The sequence below is a fragment of the Carya illinoinensis genome, chromosome 2, assembly GCF_018687715.1.
Source record: "Carya illinoinensis cultivar Pawnee chromosome 2, C.illinoinensisPawnee_v1, whole genome shotgun sequence".
Classification (NCBI taxonomy): Eukaryota; Viridiplantae; Streptophyta; class Magnoliopsida; order Fagales; family Juglandaceae; genus Carya; species Carya illinoinensis.
The window spans coordinates 6,003,572-6,016,720 of record NC_056753.1 but is presented as its reverse complement, the minus strand read 5'-3'; the positions used below and the strand labels follow the sequence as shown (position 1 = coordinate 6,016,720).

The following is a 13,149-nucleotide window of genomic DNA, read 5'->3' as shown; positions in this document are numbered from 1 at the left end:
AAAAAGGCGCTAATGTGCGTAGTGTGCCATGTCATTTTTTATTTATTTTAAAAAAACTAAAACCGGACTCTTCAACCTCCTAGTAGCAAGCATGTCAGCACGTACGGTTTGTGCATTTTTCTTTCGTAGATATAGCATTTTCCTTGATTTAATTTTGATGGGCATGAAGTTAAGTTTGGGATCATAAGACAAGAAGTGCCTTTTTATGGATATTGCTACTTGACATTTCTTACCTTTGAGATTGATAACTCCATGTGTTCCAAACTATAAGTGCTTATATTATATTTAAAAATATTTGAGATAAGCCTACGTAAAAAGGGGATGATGACTTGTAGCTTTCGAATTTGAAATTATGCTACTTACAAGTAGTGCTTAAATACATGGCACAATGTATAACTCATTATAATTATAACAAAAATCAAAACACATAATTTTTATATGTGCTAGCTTATAAATAGATTTTTTTTTTCTTTTTTTGGTTAGATCGTTAGCATCACCTTTTTTGTTTTCACAACAATTAATGCTATATACTACACTATTTCACTTGCATCCTATTATATATGATATAACACATTTATCACAATTTGATAATAGAGAAGCATACAATAAATAATCATTAAATAATAATAAATGTGTCATACCTTACTCAATGGGATGCAAGTGAAATGATAATATAATGTATATAATTTTCCTTTCATAACACATCTCATCTCATTATTATAATTTTTTAAAATTTTCACACAAAATCAAAATAAACAATTTAACTTTTTCAAATCCCAAAACAATAATAATATTAAAAAAATATATTTTAATAATATTTTATTTAATTTTTAACTTTTATTTTAATTCATCTCATCTCATCTGTGAAAACAAATGCAGCCTGATGAAAAAAGAAATAACGTATGAGGAAGATTCATTTTACCATAACAAAGGGTACTCTGCATGCTGGTTTTGATTCTGATTTGAATCGATTTTTTTTTAAAAAAAAAAAAAAGTAAAAATCAGATTTGAATCGTTGGAGACAGAATACACAAATTGCAGTACAAATTTCTTTTTTAAAAAAAACCAGTGAGATGAAATCTTGGTAATATTTAATCAGTAGAAATATTTATTTGGTTGTGGGCGAGAATACGAGTTGTGATAATCTGGCTCCGGCACCATAACACTTGATAGCAATGAACCCTGCAGGGCCCTTCCCTCTGGCTCCTTGAGGAACGTCTTATCTTCCATGTAAGCTTGAATCTCAACAATGGTCGCTCTTAACCCCAACTCTTCACGTGCTTTCAGTGCTTCCAGAAAGTTGTCAGAGATGATGCTGAGCACCTTCATGAACTGAGATTTGTATTTTCTGAAGAGAGCAAACCCTGCCATCTGTAAAAACAAAAAGAGTTTGAAATGAAGTTTATGCACTCTAACCGTCTCAGATAGTCCTCAATGCTCTCAATCTTTCCTTCTGTTTCTCGGTATCCGATGGCCTTATAATAAGCTTCTTTGGATTCAAATGCCGACTGAAGTAAAGAAAAATAATTTAAATCCATACGGTAGCAGCAGAATCCAAGATAACAGGGAAATGCTTTGTATCCCAAGGATCCCTACCGACAATGGGTCCCGATACAATTTTTATTTTTTTATTTAATGATTAAGGAAGTGTTCTTTAATCATGTTGTATTTTTTTTATAAAAAAAATGCTTAAGGATATAAAAAAAATGTATGGAAAAAAAATATTTAACCTTCTCAGGAGAAGTTGTCAGGCTACACCCACCACGGCTCAAAATAATAATAGCAGTAACAAGTGGTAGGGCCAAGAAATTTAAACTTCCCACTGTTATTTTATTGGATTGGTTAACCACTTGAACTTATATCCATATAATTAAGTGAGATTTCAAACTCTCATAAGCTAGCCATAACTTGACCATTTTCAAATGGTTGGATTTGGGAAAATAATTAAATAATAATCACCATTGTAATTTGTCTCAAAAGCTAAAATATGCCATCCAACTGAAAATCTTCAATTGAAAGAAAGGGTACAAGATAAAGAACGAGGAAAGAAACAAAGGAATTGGATAGTTACCCTCATGCTCATATAACTATACAAAATTCCACAATAACAAGCAATGCTCAATACAGGTATTGTGCTCTCTATTTGGTTTGCCTATTATTTACTTAAGGGCCCGTTTGGAAACACAACTGTTCTCAAGTATTCTTAGATATTCTCAGATATTTCCTTTCCAAACATCACTCAAACATAAAACATTTTTCAATTTCAAATCTTCAACTTTTTCATCTAATCATTACAAATTTTCAAACTCCCAAACAAAACACAAAACCCTATACAACTTTCCCAAATTTTTAAACAAAAATTATATTCGAACAATATTTTAACTTTATAATATTTTTATTTAACTTTTTCACTCCCATTTCCCAAAGCCCAATAAAACATTTTTAATTTAAAACTATTTTTTTTTATAAGTAAAATATAAATATTATTGCTCAGAATATAATAGGCATGACCCGTGTACACATGAAGTACACATAAGATACCTAGATACATTCTATGCTCGAGGAATTAAAGATAAAAAATCATGAACATTGTCCCCGTTTAGTACAATAGCGGAAAACCAAAGCATTAAAGTTTGAAAATAGAAGTTCTTTAGCTCCTCCATGTTGCGTTCCTTGTTTTCAAAGCAACGCACGTTTCTTTCCGACCAAACACACCACATGATACATAGTGGGATCATCTTCCATACTGCTGCTACTTGTTGGCTACCTTGTAACTTCCTCCAACACCCCAATAGATCCACTACCCTCAAAGGCATAACTCATGCAACATCGATCCTTTGGAAAATCTCGTCCCATATCTCCCTTGTGACCTCACAATGTAATAGAAGATGATCCACAGATTCTCCATTCTTTTTACACGTATAACACCAATCCATCACTACACACCCCCTCTTCCTCAAATTATCAGTAGTCAAGATCTTCCCAAACCCTTTCATTATTTTAAGAGATATTTTGAGATATTCTTAGTAACCAAACCAACCGTAAGTCTATGTAGATTCGATAGGTCAGTCAAGCCTCATCCCGTCTATTTAAAGCAGGAACATCCACATCATATGGAACTCTTAAGTCGATCAATCATATGTAAAATCCTTGAAAGTATTGGCAAACGCATCAATGCTACCCTACCCTCCTGTCACTACGCAGACAACAATTGTTGATGTGACACGTAGTGGTAGTCACATACTGGTTTTACAACTTCAGAATATATGGAGACACGTGATTTCCATATTTATATTAATTATCAAATGCATGTGCTTTCATTTGTTCTGATTTTGTGACTGCAGTCTGCAGGAAAGCATTAATATGCTACAGTTGCAGCAACAGGTGATGTTTACATGTGGGATGAGGAGAAAGGCAAGGATAACTGGTTAACCTATGAACGGTGGGTGATGAGTGCAGAAGGCCAAGACAAAAGGATGAGAGTATTGGGGAAACAAGTTCCTTCAGAAAAAAATGATTTTTTTTTTTTTTTTAATTGGAAATGTACACCAACTAACACGACATGAGATATTGTCCTCAAACAATGATGGATTAATCGCCGAAGCCAAACATAAAATAACCATAGATTGATGGTAAACAAAGTTCAAGTAAACATCACCTTTGAGTAAATTATGCGCTTTGGAACAGTGTAAGTGCAGGCTCTATGGAACTCGGCTAGAAGGAGATCCATTGCATGTGGAACCTGATTCACATATCATTAAAATATAAGCAACTAAATATAATATGTGCAATAGCTGCAGATTTGATCAAGTCCTCTTCCCACCTGATTGACTCCTGACCCGGAAATAACTTCAGTTTGGAGACCAAGATGGCAGAAGTCTATTTTTAAATAAATACTAATTCAAGGAAAGGATCATGCAATAACCTCCTACAATCATAGCTGCACAGCATATGCACATACATATAGATGAAGAAACGCATGCAGGTTTCCTTGAGATTACTGGTGCTGTGACAAGAATGTATCATGTGAGGGCTTGTGCTCTATACTAGTCATATCAGTGTCCGTATCTGTGTATTTACAGATTCATGAACTCTAAAATCTTTCTTTGAATTTCATACAGAAATAAAAAATTCCACGAAAGACCTGTAGAAGTTGTTTCATTAAGATCTCCCAAGATTGTGACATGAAAACTTAATTATAACCAAATTACCTGCTACTATCCGAACCAACTTGACATATGAATATACAACTTTTTTTTCGCATGCAAAACAAGTCAAGGTAAGTCCTTAATGTAGCCATATTTTGAAGTTCAAAAAATGAATCCTTCAATTATTCCAACCTTTGAGTAGCATCCTAATGTGTAGAAGAAACTAAAACATAGGAAACAGTAATTAACCGATGAAGGATCTCTATAATCAATGTACATCCTTGCCAATCAATTAAACACATCATACCTGTGAAATAACAAGAACAATGACATAGCCACATGCAAAAGCATCATTATCTGGGCTTTCACAACGAGAGACTACCTGCATCAAAATTGGTAATAATGTTATATTCTTAAGCTCACTACTTGCATATAAAAACACAAAACAAAAGAACTTTTATTGTCAATATCCTGCAGTATAAATTCTATGATCATATGATGGGAAAATATTCTGAGCTGAAGAGCTTCGCAAGACTGCCATCAATTACTTTCTTTTAATTTTTTGTATCAGTATTTTGTTATCAGTAACTAATTTCTTACCATAAGAGGAAGTGAATATTGAATCCTATTGTCAGAAAATCTCATATTTTTAACACATTACATGGTAATATAAGGGGTAGTTGCACTTGCAGTTTGTTGTATGCCCATACACCAGATTTCCTTTTATTCTGTCTGAAATTTTACACTACAATGGTTAAATCTAATTTCAAAGTTCTACATCCTCCATTGTTTTGTTATGCAGGTGATGTAAGATTGAAGCTGTTTTTCAATGCAGTTCCATATAATAGCAGAAATCCCATATTTTCCAACTTAAAGCATGTTCAACAAGCATAATCCCAAATTTTCCCTCTATCCTCTACATTCTCTGAACGAACCAAGCAAAAAATGAATCAGGATGGGAAAAAATGCATGTCTGTGACCAAATACTTGAAATTACCTTCTTTGCAAATGCTGCAATGCTGATCGACTGAGGACAAAGAGGATCATTGAAAATCTTTACAATTTCACTTGACTTTTCTCTGCAAGTTGTAAATTAATAAAGCCAAAAAATGCTTATTGCGTTATTGCAAAGAATTCTGTCCAAAATGAAAACAATGAATGAAACTAGAATTTGAATTCTTTAATAATTGGCTTTATTTTTTTCTCACAATTGTCTGAGTTCTGCACATATGGTCCATGATTAGTTTCGAAACAACTATTGATTGAATCTAGAGTTTTTGCATTAACGCGGAAGGCAGTTCCATTCATATAACTGAGAGGAGTTGGAAGGTCATGAGAGAGATGATTATGGGGATGTACACGGTGGACTGGTTCACTAAAACGTTGGAGGACTGTTTGACAGGCAAGAAGAAGTAATTTTATGCTACTTCACTGGATGTTAAAGCTTTATTGCTAAGATGTGCTAATGCCCATGGTCGCTACATGGCACAAGTGGAATATGGAGGTGGTGTACAACCTCCATACTCCATGAATGGATGACGCATCACAACCTCAACCAGATTGATTGGTCACCATGATTCTATTAGTTCACTGCTTTGAACGATACAGTTAAAAAACCAAATATGCCTCAGGGCTGGCACTTAATTTACAGGTCCAACCAGGCAGTCTTTTCCAATACAGTCCAGGGCAAAAGTCCACTCTAAGACAAACAAAAAAGAAGTCCATATCACTGTCAGGGTGAGCCACCACACAAATCTGATTGGCTGGTGTGAAGGGCAAAAAAATGGGATGCAGGGTGAGTTGGGTTCAAGAACACAAACACCATAAAAATAAATAAAATAAAAAGAAAAGATATTTATGTACAAGAGTATAGATAATAAAGGTTGACCAAAGAAGTCTAATCACAAAATATTAGGCTAGATTACAACAAAAACTAAAATCACCTCACCTGACGATCTCTTTTGTCCCACTTATTTGTCTTAACAACCTAGCAATATGTCTTTCATAGCTGCTGAAATCCTAACAAAAAATGAGACCATGTCACTCAATGATATAAAGGATGCAAGTCAACATATCTTAAAAAAAGTAGTGAGATCCTATATATTGCATGCTCAGAATTCAGTAGCTTACAGACATGACAACAGAAACATGACGCAAACTCTAAGACCTTGTATAGTTAGGCCATTTTTAAAAAATTTCTCAAAAAGATTTAAAACCAAACCAAACATCTTTAAATCTTAAAAAAAAAATACACTATTTCAACTTTTCATCCAATCATTACCCAATCATCATCCAAACACAAAAATCAAACAAACCCCAATACAAAACACATCAAAAAAGATTACTCAAAATTTTCTCAACCTTGCACCAAAACCCAATAAACACTACATCTAAAACTTTTCTCACAAATTCTCTCAAAAATGGAGAAGCGAGATATGTCCCAATCTACAACCAACAGTATCAAAGCATGAATAATTACCTTATATTTTTCTCATTTTTTTTGTAAGTAGTTACTTTATCCTTCTCCATAAAAGGTCCAAATAATTTTTTCTTTTTAAGTATAAAGGTCTAAAGAAAATTATGAAAACTCATTCCAATATTTCAAATCTTAATCTCTGTAGATCTAGCAATACCTTATTGTGAGTTAACCTCAAAGCCTGGTTACTTTCCTCTATCTGCTTAAGTTTTTGTAGTCTCTCCTGTTCTAAAAGAAGAGCACTTTCAGCAGCCCTGAGAACGTTACCTACCATCACATTGCCAATTAATACCTCTGATGAGGGAAAAAACCTAAACTGAAACAAGTAACCAAACATAACACACAAAGCATGTTAAAAATAAGGAATACCCTCTGATTGTGGGTTTTTTGATTCATCAGATGGAAATCCTTTGGATTCATTTGACATTCCTGAATTGGCATCCAGTTGGCATCCTGCAGCTGCTTCTTGTGCCACCCCAGCAGCAACCTTTGCTGCTGTTTCATTAGCTTCCCTTTCAGCAGCTTCTTTTGCCTCTCTTCTCTCATCTAAAGCAACTCTTTTTGCTTCCTCAGCTCTAAGTCTTGCCTGCATTTACAAAATGCTTTTATCACTAATTAAGTATTTTTATGCATTCCCTGTGACTCTAGTAGGTATATCAGAAGTGATTTAACACTTTAGCCAGTTGGAGGTAGCGAAAAAAGGGAATGCATCTGATGAAGAAATGGATATTCATTTCAAATAAAGAGCAAATTACAACCAAAAGTGAGGAACGTTTTCCTTGCAGAAATATAGAACCCTAAGGTCATGTTTGGGAAGTGAGATGAGTTGAGAACGTTCTCATCTCAAAACTTCTCATAATTTCCTTTCTAAACATCACTCAAACACAAAACACTTTTCAATTTGAAATATTCAACTTTTTCATCTAATTATTACAACTTTCTCAATCTTCCAAACAAAATACAAAAAACAATACAACTTTTTCAAATTTCAAAACAAAAATAATATTACAAAAAAAATTAAACTTTATTATATTTTTATTCAACTTTTTCTCTCTCATTTCTCAAAACCCAACAAAACATCTTAACTCAAAACATTTTACTACTATTCACAAACCATTTCACTACTATTCACAAAATTCACATCTCATTACCCAAACACAAGACAATGTCGTGATGAGACAAAAAAAAAAAAACCTAGAATGGCATGCACATTAAGCATGTTGGGTTAGAGAATGTGATGCTATTGTATCAGTTAAACAGAATAGTGTTAGCATAAAAATACAAATGAAACCCTCCCCCACCCCTCCCAAAAAAAAAGTGCTACATAATCTAATGGAGTGCCTGTTTGCGCATATTCTAAGAACTGACAAGATAACAAGGTACCAAAAGATATCTACAGAAGCAATCAAGTCAACAAACCTCAGATTCTGCTCTAGCTTTTTCTTGGTGTATTTTTTCTTCTTGGAGAGCCTTTTCCTTTCTTTTGGCCTCTTCATAAGCTGCATAACTTCTTATTTTTCTTTCTTCTATTTGTGATCTCAATTCATGGTCCCGCTGAACAGCAGTCAAATGATTATCAAGTGCTTCTGCGCTACAATGAGTGCAAGAAAATACAATCATTGATATGACCCATATTTCAGACCCAAAAAAAAAAGGAAGAGTACAAAAGGAAAATGAAAAATGCAATTTAGACTTCCAAGACTAGACAGTAAAAAAATTATATCATGCTCCAGTGAGAAGCAGCAACAGATGCCAAAACAAAGTTTACATGGTCAAATGCCATCGTTTGACAACAGCAAAACAAATGACTGTTCAATATTCAACACTTATTGCAGATCTTATCGACCTACATGACATTAATTTTTCAAATATCTTTCTTGAATATGCAATTGTAATTTTTGTTGGTAGAGAAAAAAATATATTAAATCGATAAGAAAGAAATCTAAATAATGGGGTGAATCAACAGTAACTAAAAATATTTTTTATGCCTTAAAAGTTCACTTTGTAGGTCTATAGAAAATAATAGTAGGAATTTGGATATAACAGGCAAAGGAAACAAAAACTCATGACAGCAGAGACTAGGATATTCCAAAAACTCAACCATGTCTTCGGTCAGGAAAAAAGAAAATCATTGTAACACAGAACAAATGGTCTTACATCTTACGCTGATATTGAGTATCAAGTTTCCTATCAATTTCCCATCTTGCTTCTCTATATTTCTCAACTCGAGTGAGTGCAGAAGCAGACTTTTCAGTTTCACCCATCAAATCTGCCTCCAGTGCAGAAATTTTGCTCCTAATCTTCTCCTATTAGTCGATCCAAACACTAGTTTATGCACCAAGTAGGAAAGATTACTGAGACATATACAAAAAGACCAATCAAAGAATGGGTTTCTCCACATACAACAACCGAGAAGTCAAGAAGAGCACGAGACGAGGGGTCAAGGAGAGGACGAGATTAACTGGTCAATTTTTATGCATCCAGGTTTAACAAATAATTCCATGGAAAAAATGAATGAATGAATAAATAAATAAATAAATAAAAGGAAAAACCTATATACCTTACCTCCGTACAGTGGTAATAATAGTATGAGCAGCAATGGCAATAGTAGAACTAGATTTTATGCATTATTATATGTACATAGAGACAAAAAGACGACAATTTTCAGCATCCAATTTAACAGATAATTCTATGCAAAAATAAACCCGTATATGAGGAGCAGAAATGGCAGTAGTAGGTGTAGATTTTCAACACAATCATACATTAGTAGAGACAAAAAGATTTTTTTTTTTTTTTTTTTTGTGAGTATCAAAACTTTATTAATAAGCACAAAAGGTGCAATTCACGTACATGACAAAAAGATTACTATCATCAGGTTATATATCTATAAACATTTGCATAGATGTTGCTCTTGTATAGGTCCCGTGTACTTGGTTATGCCCATTTTTCAATAAAGCTCTTATTTACTGATAAAAAATATATCTAACTCTTATTACCTATCAAAATATATATATATATATATCTAAAAAAATGTTTCTTGTCTAAATCTAATTTACTAGTACTAGACAGAGTACATAAAGGGGAAAATGTAGCAAACTACATCAAGATCTACAATACAACATACCTTAGTATCAACTTGATGTTCATATGTTTGTTCACATAAAGCACTTTCTACTAATCCCACTTCATCCATCAAGTAGGACTGGAACTCAAGAGCCAACTCATCATCAGAATCATCACTGTTATTGAAACGTAAAAGTAAGTGCAAATGCCATCATTGAATATCTTGCAAAACATAGATATCCTACATTATAATGCCTGGACATGGGCAATTAAAACATGCTTGCGAAACAAGTAAAGCCCCCCAAGAACATTTTCCATTTTCAAATAAAGTTGCCCGCATGAAACGGTTGAGAAGTTAGCACCTCAAATAATGTTTGTCACAGTTGAACCGTTTCGCAGGCACTAATCTTCCATTGTCCTCACCATCACTTTCAGAATCCTTCACCTCATCCTCGAACACATGCATTACAAAAGGCCTAGGACATTTATCATCACTCTTCTCATTTGAGAAGTCTCTAAACAAAGTTGCAGATGGAAAGAGGCTCAGACTACTAGTTATATATGTATATATATATAAAAATCAAATCAAACTGCCCCATTGAGAGCATTGAAAAAATGGCATAGACAAGAAATCTGATACCGCAGTCTTGATTTGGTGAAACGTGCATGAACCTTTCCAGAGGTATTGAGCTTCATTTCCAATGAATTAAGCTCTGCTAATAAAGCATCAAAGTTCCAATCTGGCTCAGGGTCCAGGGCGACTCCATCAACACTTTGGGGACAACGAAGTTCCAACTTCATAGCTCCCCTATGTATAAAGAATTACCATCAATTGAAAGAGCATACAGAACAAACAAGCAACAAATTTTAAACAAAGAACAGAAACAATAATTCTACACAGAAGCCCCACACCCGCACACCCTCCACGTTGGCAATGAGCAAATTCTCATTTTTTCCCTTGTGTTTTCAAACAGTTGCTTTTGTGGTTTCAAAGTCTCCCTCACTGACCCCCTTTTCTCCTTCATTGGAAAACACCAGTTAGGGTTACAATAATTTTTCTCCTTCAGTTCAATGCCACTTTGGGTCTCAAGGGCGGTGGCCATTCCGGTAAGCAACAGTACTAGGGTTAGATGTCAATCCGAAATCGCCCAATAGAAGTCTTAAATGCTAAATTCTCTTTCATGATATAATACAGGGAATTTTTTGTTGTAGTAGTCTTCATCTATAACCAGGATAAAAACGAGCATTTTCCCTGTCATAGTTTCTTGCATCAAAACCTCCTATCGCAGGTAATGACATAAATTTAGAAAATGTACATGCTAAGAGAGAAATTTTGTAAGGAAAATCCAGGGTATGCAAAAGCTATTTCAACATAAATTTGAAACTAAGAGAGACGTAAAGAAAATCTGGGGTATGGAGAAGCAGTCAGTTGAAAGCTCAAATATTGTGGGCAGATGAAGCGGCGGAAGTTCGGTATTGCAGGCAGTGGCGAGGCCTTCAGAAGTTGGCATTGATGACGTCGTTAGAGGCTGGTAGCGATGTGCAGCAGGGTCTAAAATCTAAAGATTGGGGGATTTGATGAAGGCAAAATGTTGGGGGTTGAATAGCTGAGCAGACATTTCTGTTTCTGTTTAAAACAAGTTCATCCCCCTTTTACTTTTTTAAGCTGTGTTTGCCTTCCATTTTTTTTTCTTTCTTTAAGCAACTCACAACCTCCACATGTGTGCGGCTATGTCAAAATATCAGGCTACTGTGTTGCAGAACTCGAACAGAAAAGGAGGAATGTTTCATACTTTCTGTTGCTTTGATTTAGGAAATTTAGAAAATAGAGAATCAACTACATCATAATCTCTAACTGAGTTGGACTTGTTCTGCTGCCAAATTCTACACATTCAACGTTGTTAGTATTCTAAACAATCAAATAGATTGAAGGAGAAAGATGGTGAGCTCACATTGTCTAAAAGCTCCAAGGAGCCTTTCGCTGTGAATACTTCGAAAATGGAGGAGCGATATGGATCTAGGAGAAAGGTTGATAATTAAGGCCTTCAAGGTTTCTGATTATGCTTTTCACTTCTGGTGCCCTAAATTAAGTTTTTGAACAGAGGGACCATGTATAGGTTTGTGAAAGTTGCGTGCTGATGAAGCGAAACACAGCTTTTTTCTCTCTTCTTTTTTTTTTTTTTTTTTTTTTTTTCAATTTTTTTTTTATACAGAACAAACAAAGATGGCAAAGATGAGCGAAACGAAAGGAATGGGGGCAATGTTTTCCAAGCAGGGAATGGGAGGATGCCAAGTTTGCATCTTACAATCAAGGGTCAGATTTCAACCACGTATAGGTTTTTCCTTCTCAAAGGGAGGAAGAGGCAATCTTAAATAAAAAAAAAAGAAACACTTTAACTATAAATAAATTTTATAAAAATAAACCTATAAAGTGACGTAATTTAATGTGATACGTTAAATTATAAATTTATTTTTATTATAAAATAAATTTATTGTATCACATGAACCTATGTCAATTTGTGAATTTATTTTTATAAAATCCTTTTATGATTGTAATATTTCTTTAAGAAAAATATTTAGTTTACACACAAATTTTAAGAAAAGTTTACAAATGCCGTTGTTTAACGAGGTTTAACATATTATAAAATTATTTTTATTATAATATAAATCTAACGTATTACACTAGAGTTTGTTTGATTATTAAAAATCTTGAGAATATTTAAGAATTTTTTTTTAGATATATTATTTATTAGGTTTAGAAAATGAGAGACAAAAATTTGAATAAACTTTTTTTTTTCCAAAAACTAAGTTTTGTATTAGAGTTTATGACAAATAGATATGTAGAGTTGAAATATGATTTTTTAAGAATTTTTTTAACAGTTTAAGAAGTTTTTTTCAAATTGTAAAACGTTACATTTATTTTTGCATTTGTACAATGATCACACGAAAATATGAATACATTAGAGCATTCTCGTTGGATTAGCAAAAGATAAAGCCAAATTTTAGCTTATATCAAAATCATCATCAAGAAGTAAAAACCAGCACTCAGTGAGTATGAAAACAAGATTTGATTAGAATTTTAGAGTTATCCTACGTATAGCTGTAGAGTGTGTAAGCGCTATGCAATCTTTTTGAAAAAAAAGTAAAGCCTACTATTAAAAAAATTAACTTTTTTCTGTGCACCCTGTATTTATTCACTTTTTTAAAAGAGATTACACGGCACTTGCACACTTCACGACTGCAATAAGAAAATTTTATTCATCGAATGCAATAGGCGAAGTCCATGTACACAGAAAATATACAAAAGATACACCTAATTACATTCTAAAATTAGGAAATGAAAAAAAAAAACTCATGAACAGTCCCTCCATTAAGTAAAATTGCTAAAACCCATTGAAGCAAAGTAAACATAAAAAATTTCCAGATTTCCTCTGCAGTACACTCCCTTTTATTAACTGTTAT

At 33.5% G+C, this 13,149-nt stretch overlaps 1 protein-coding gene across 1 annotated transcript; it reads right to left on the bottom strand.

Moving 5' to 3' along the window:
- Window positions 1-991: 991 nt before the first annotated feature.
- Window positions 992-12,073, bottom strand: LOC122298927 (protein GLE1-like). Its single transcript, XM_043108775.1, has 13 exons — window positions 11,640-12,073; window positions 10,328-10,495; window positions 10,050-10,202; window positions 9,749-9,863; window positions 8,782-8,930; window positions 8,044-8,215; window positions 6,994-7,210; window positions 6,782-6,891; window positions 6,097-6,167; window positions 5,146-5,227; window positions 4,456-4,530; window positions 3,659-3,742; window positions 992-1,371 (listed from the first exon to the last, which is right to left on the bottom strand). Coding segments are annotated over exons 1-13 (1,674 nt in total). The 5' UTR covers window positions 11,642-12,073; the 3' UTR covers window positions 992-1,095.
- Between the last annotated feature and the right edge of the window lie 1,076 nt (window positions 12,074-13,149).

What these genes read in the sequence shown, in the direction of transcription:
- LOC122298927 (XM_043108775.1), bottom strand. An exon ending in AACATCAAGTTGATACTAAG is followed by an intron (nt 8,931 to 9,748) that starts GTATGTTGTATT and finishes ATCGACTAATAG; the next exon opens with GAGAAGATTAGGAGCAAAAT. An exon ending in AAAAAACCCACAATCAGAGG is followed by an intron (nt 6,892 to 6,993) that starts GTATTCCTTATT and finishes ATGTGATGGTAG; the next exon opens with GTAACGTTCTCAGGGCTGCT.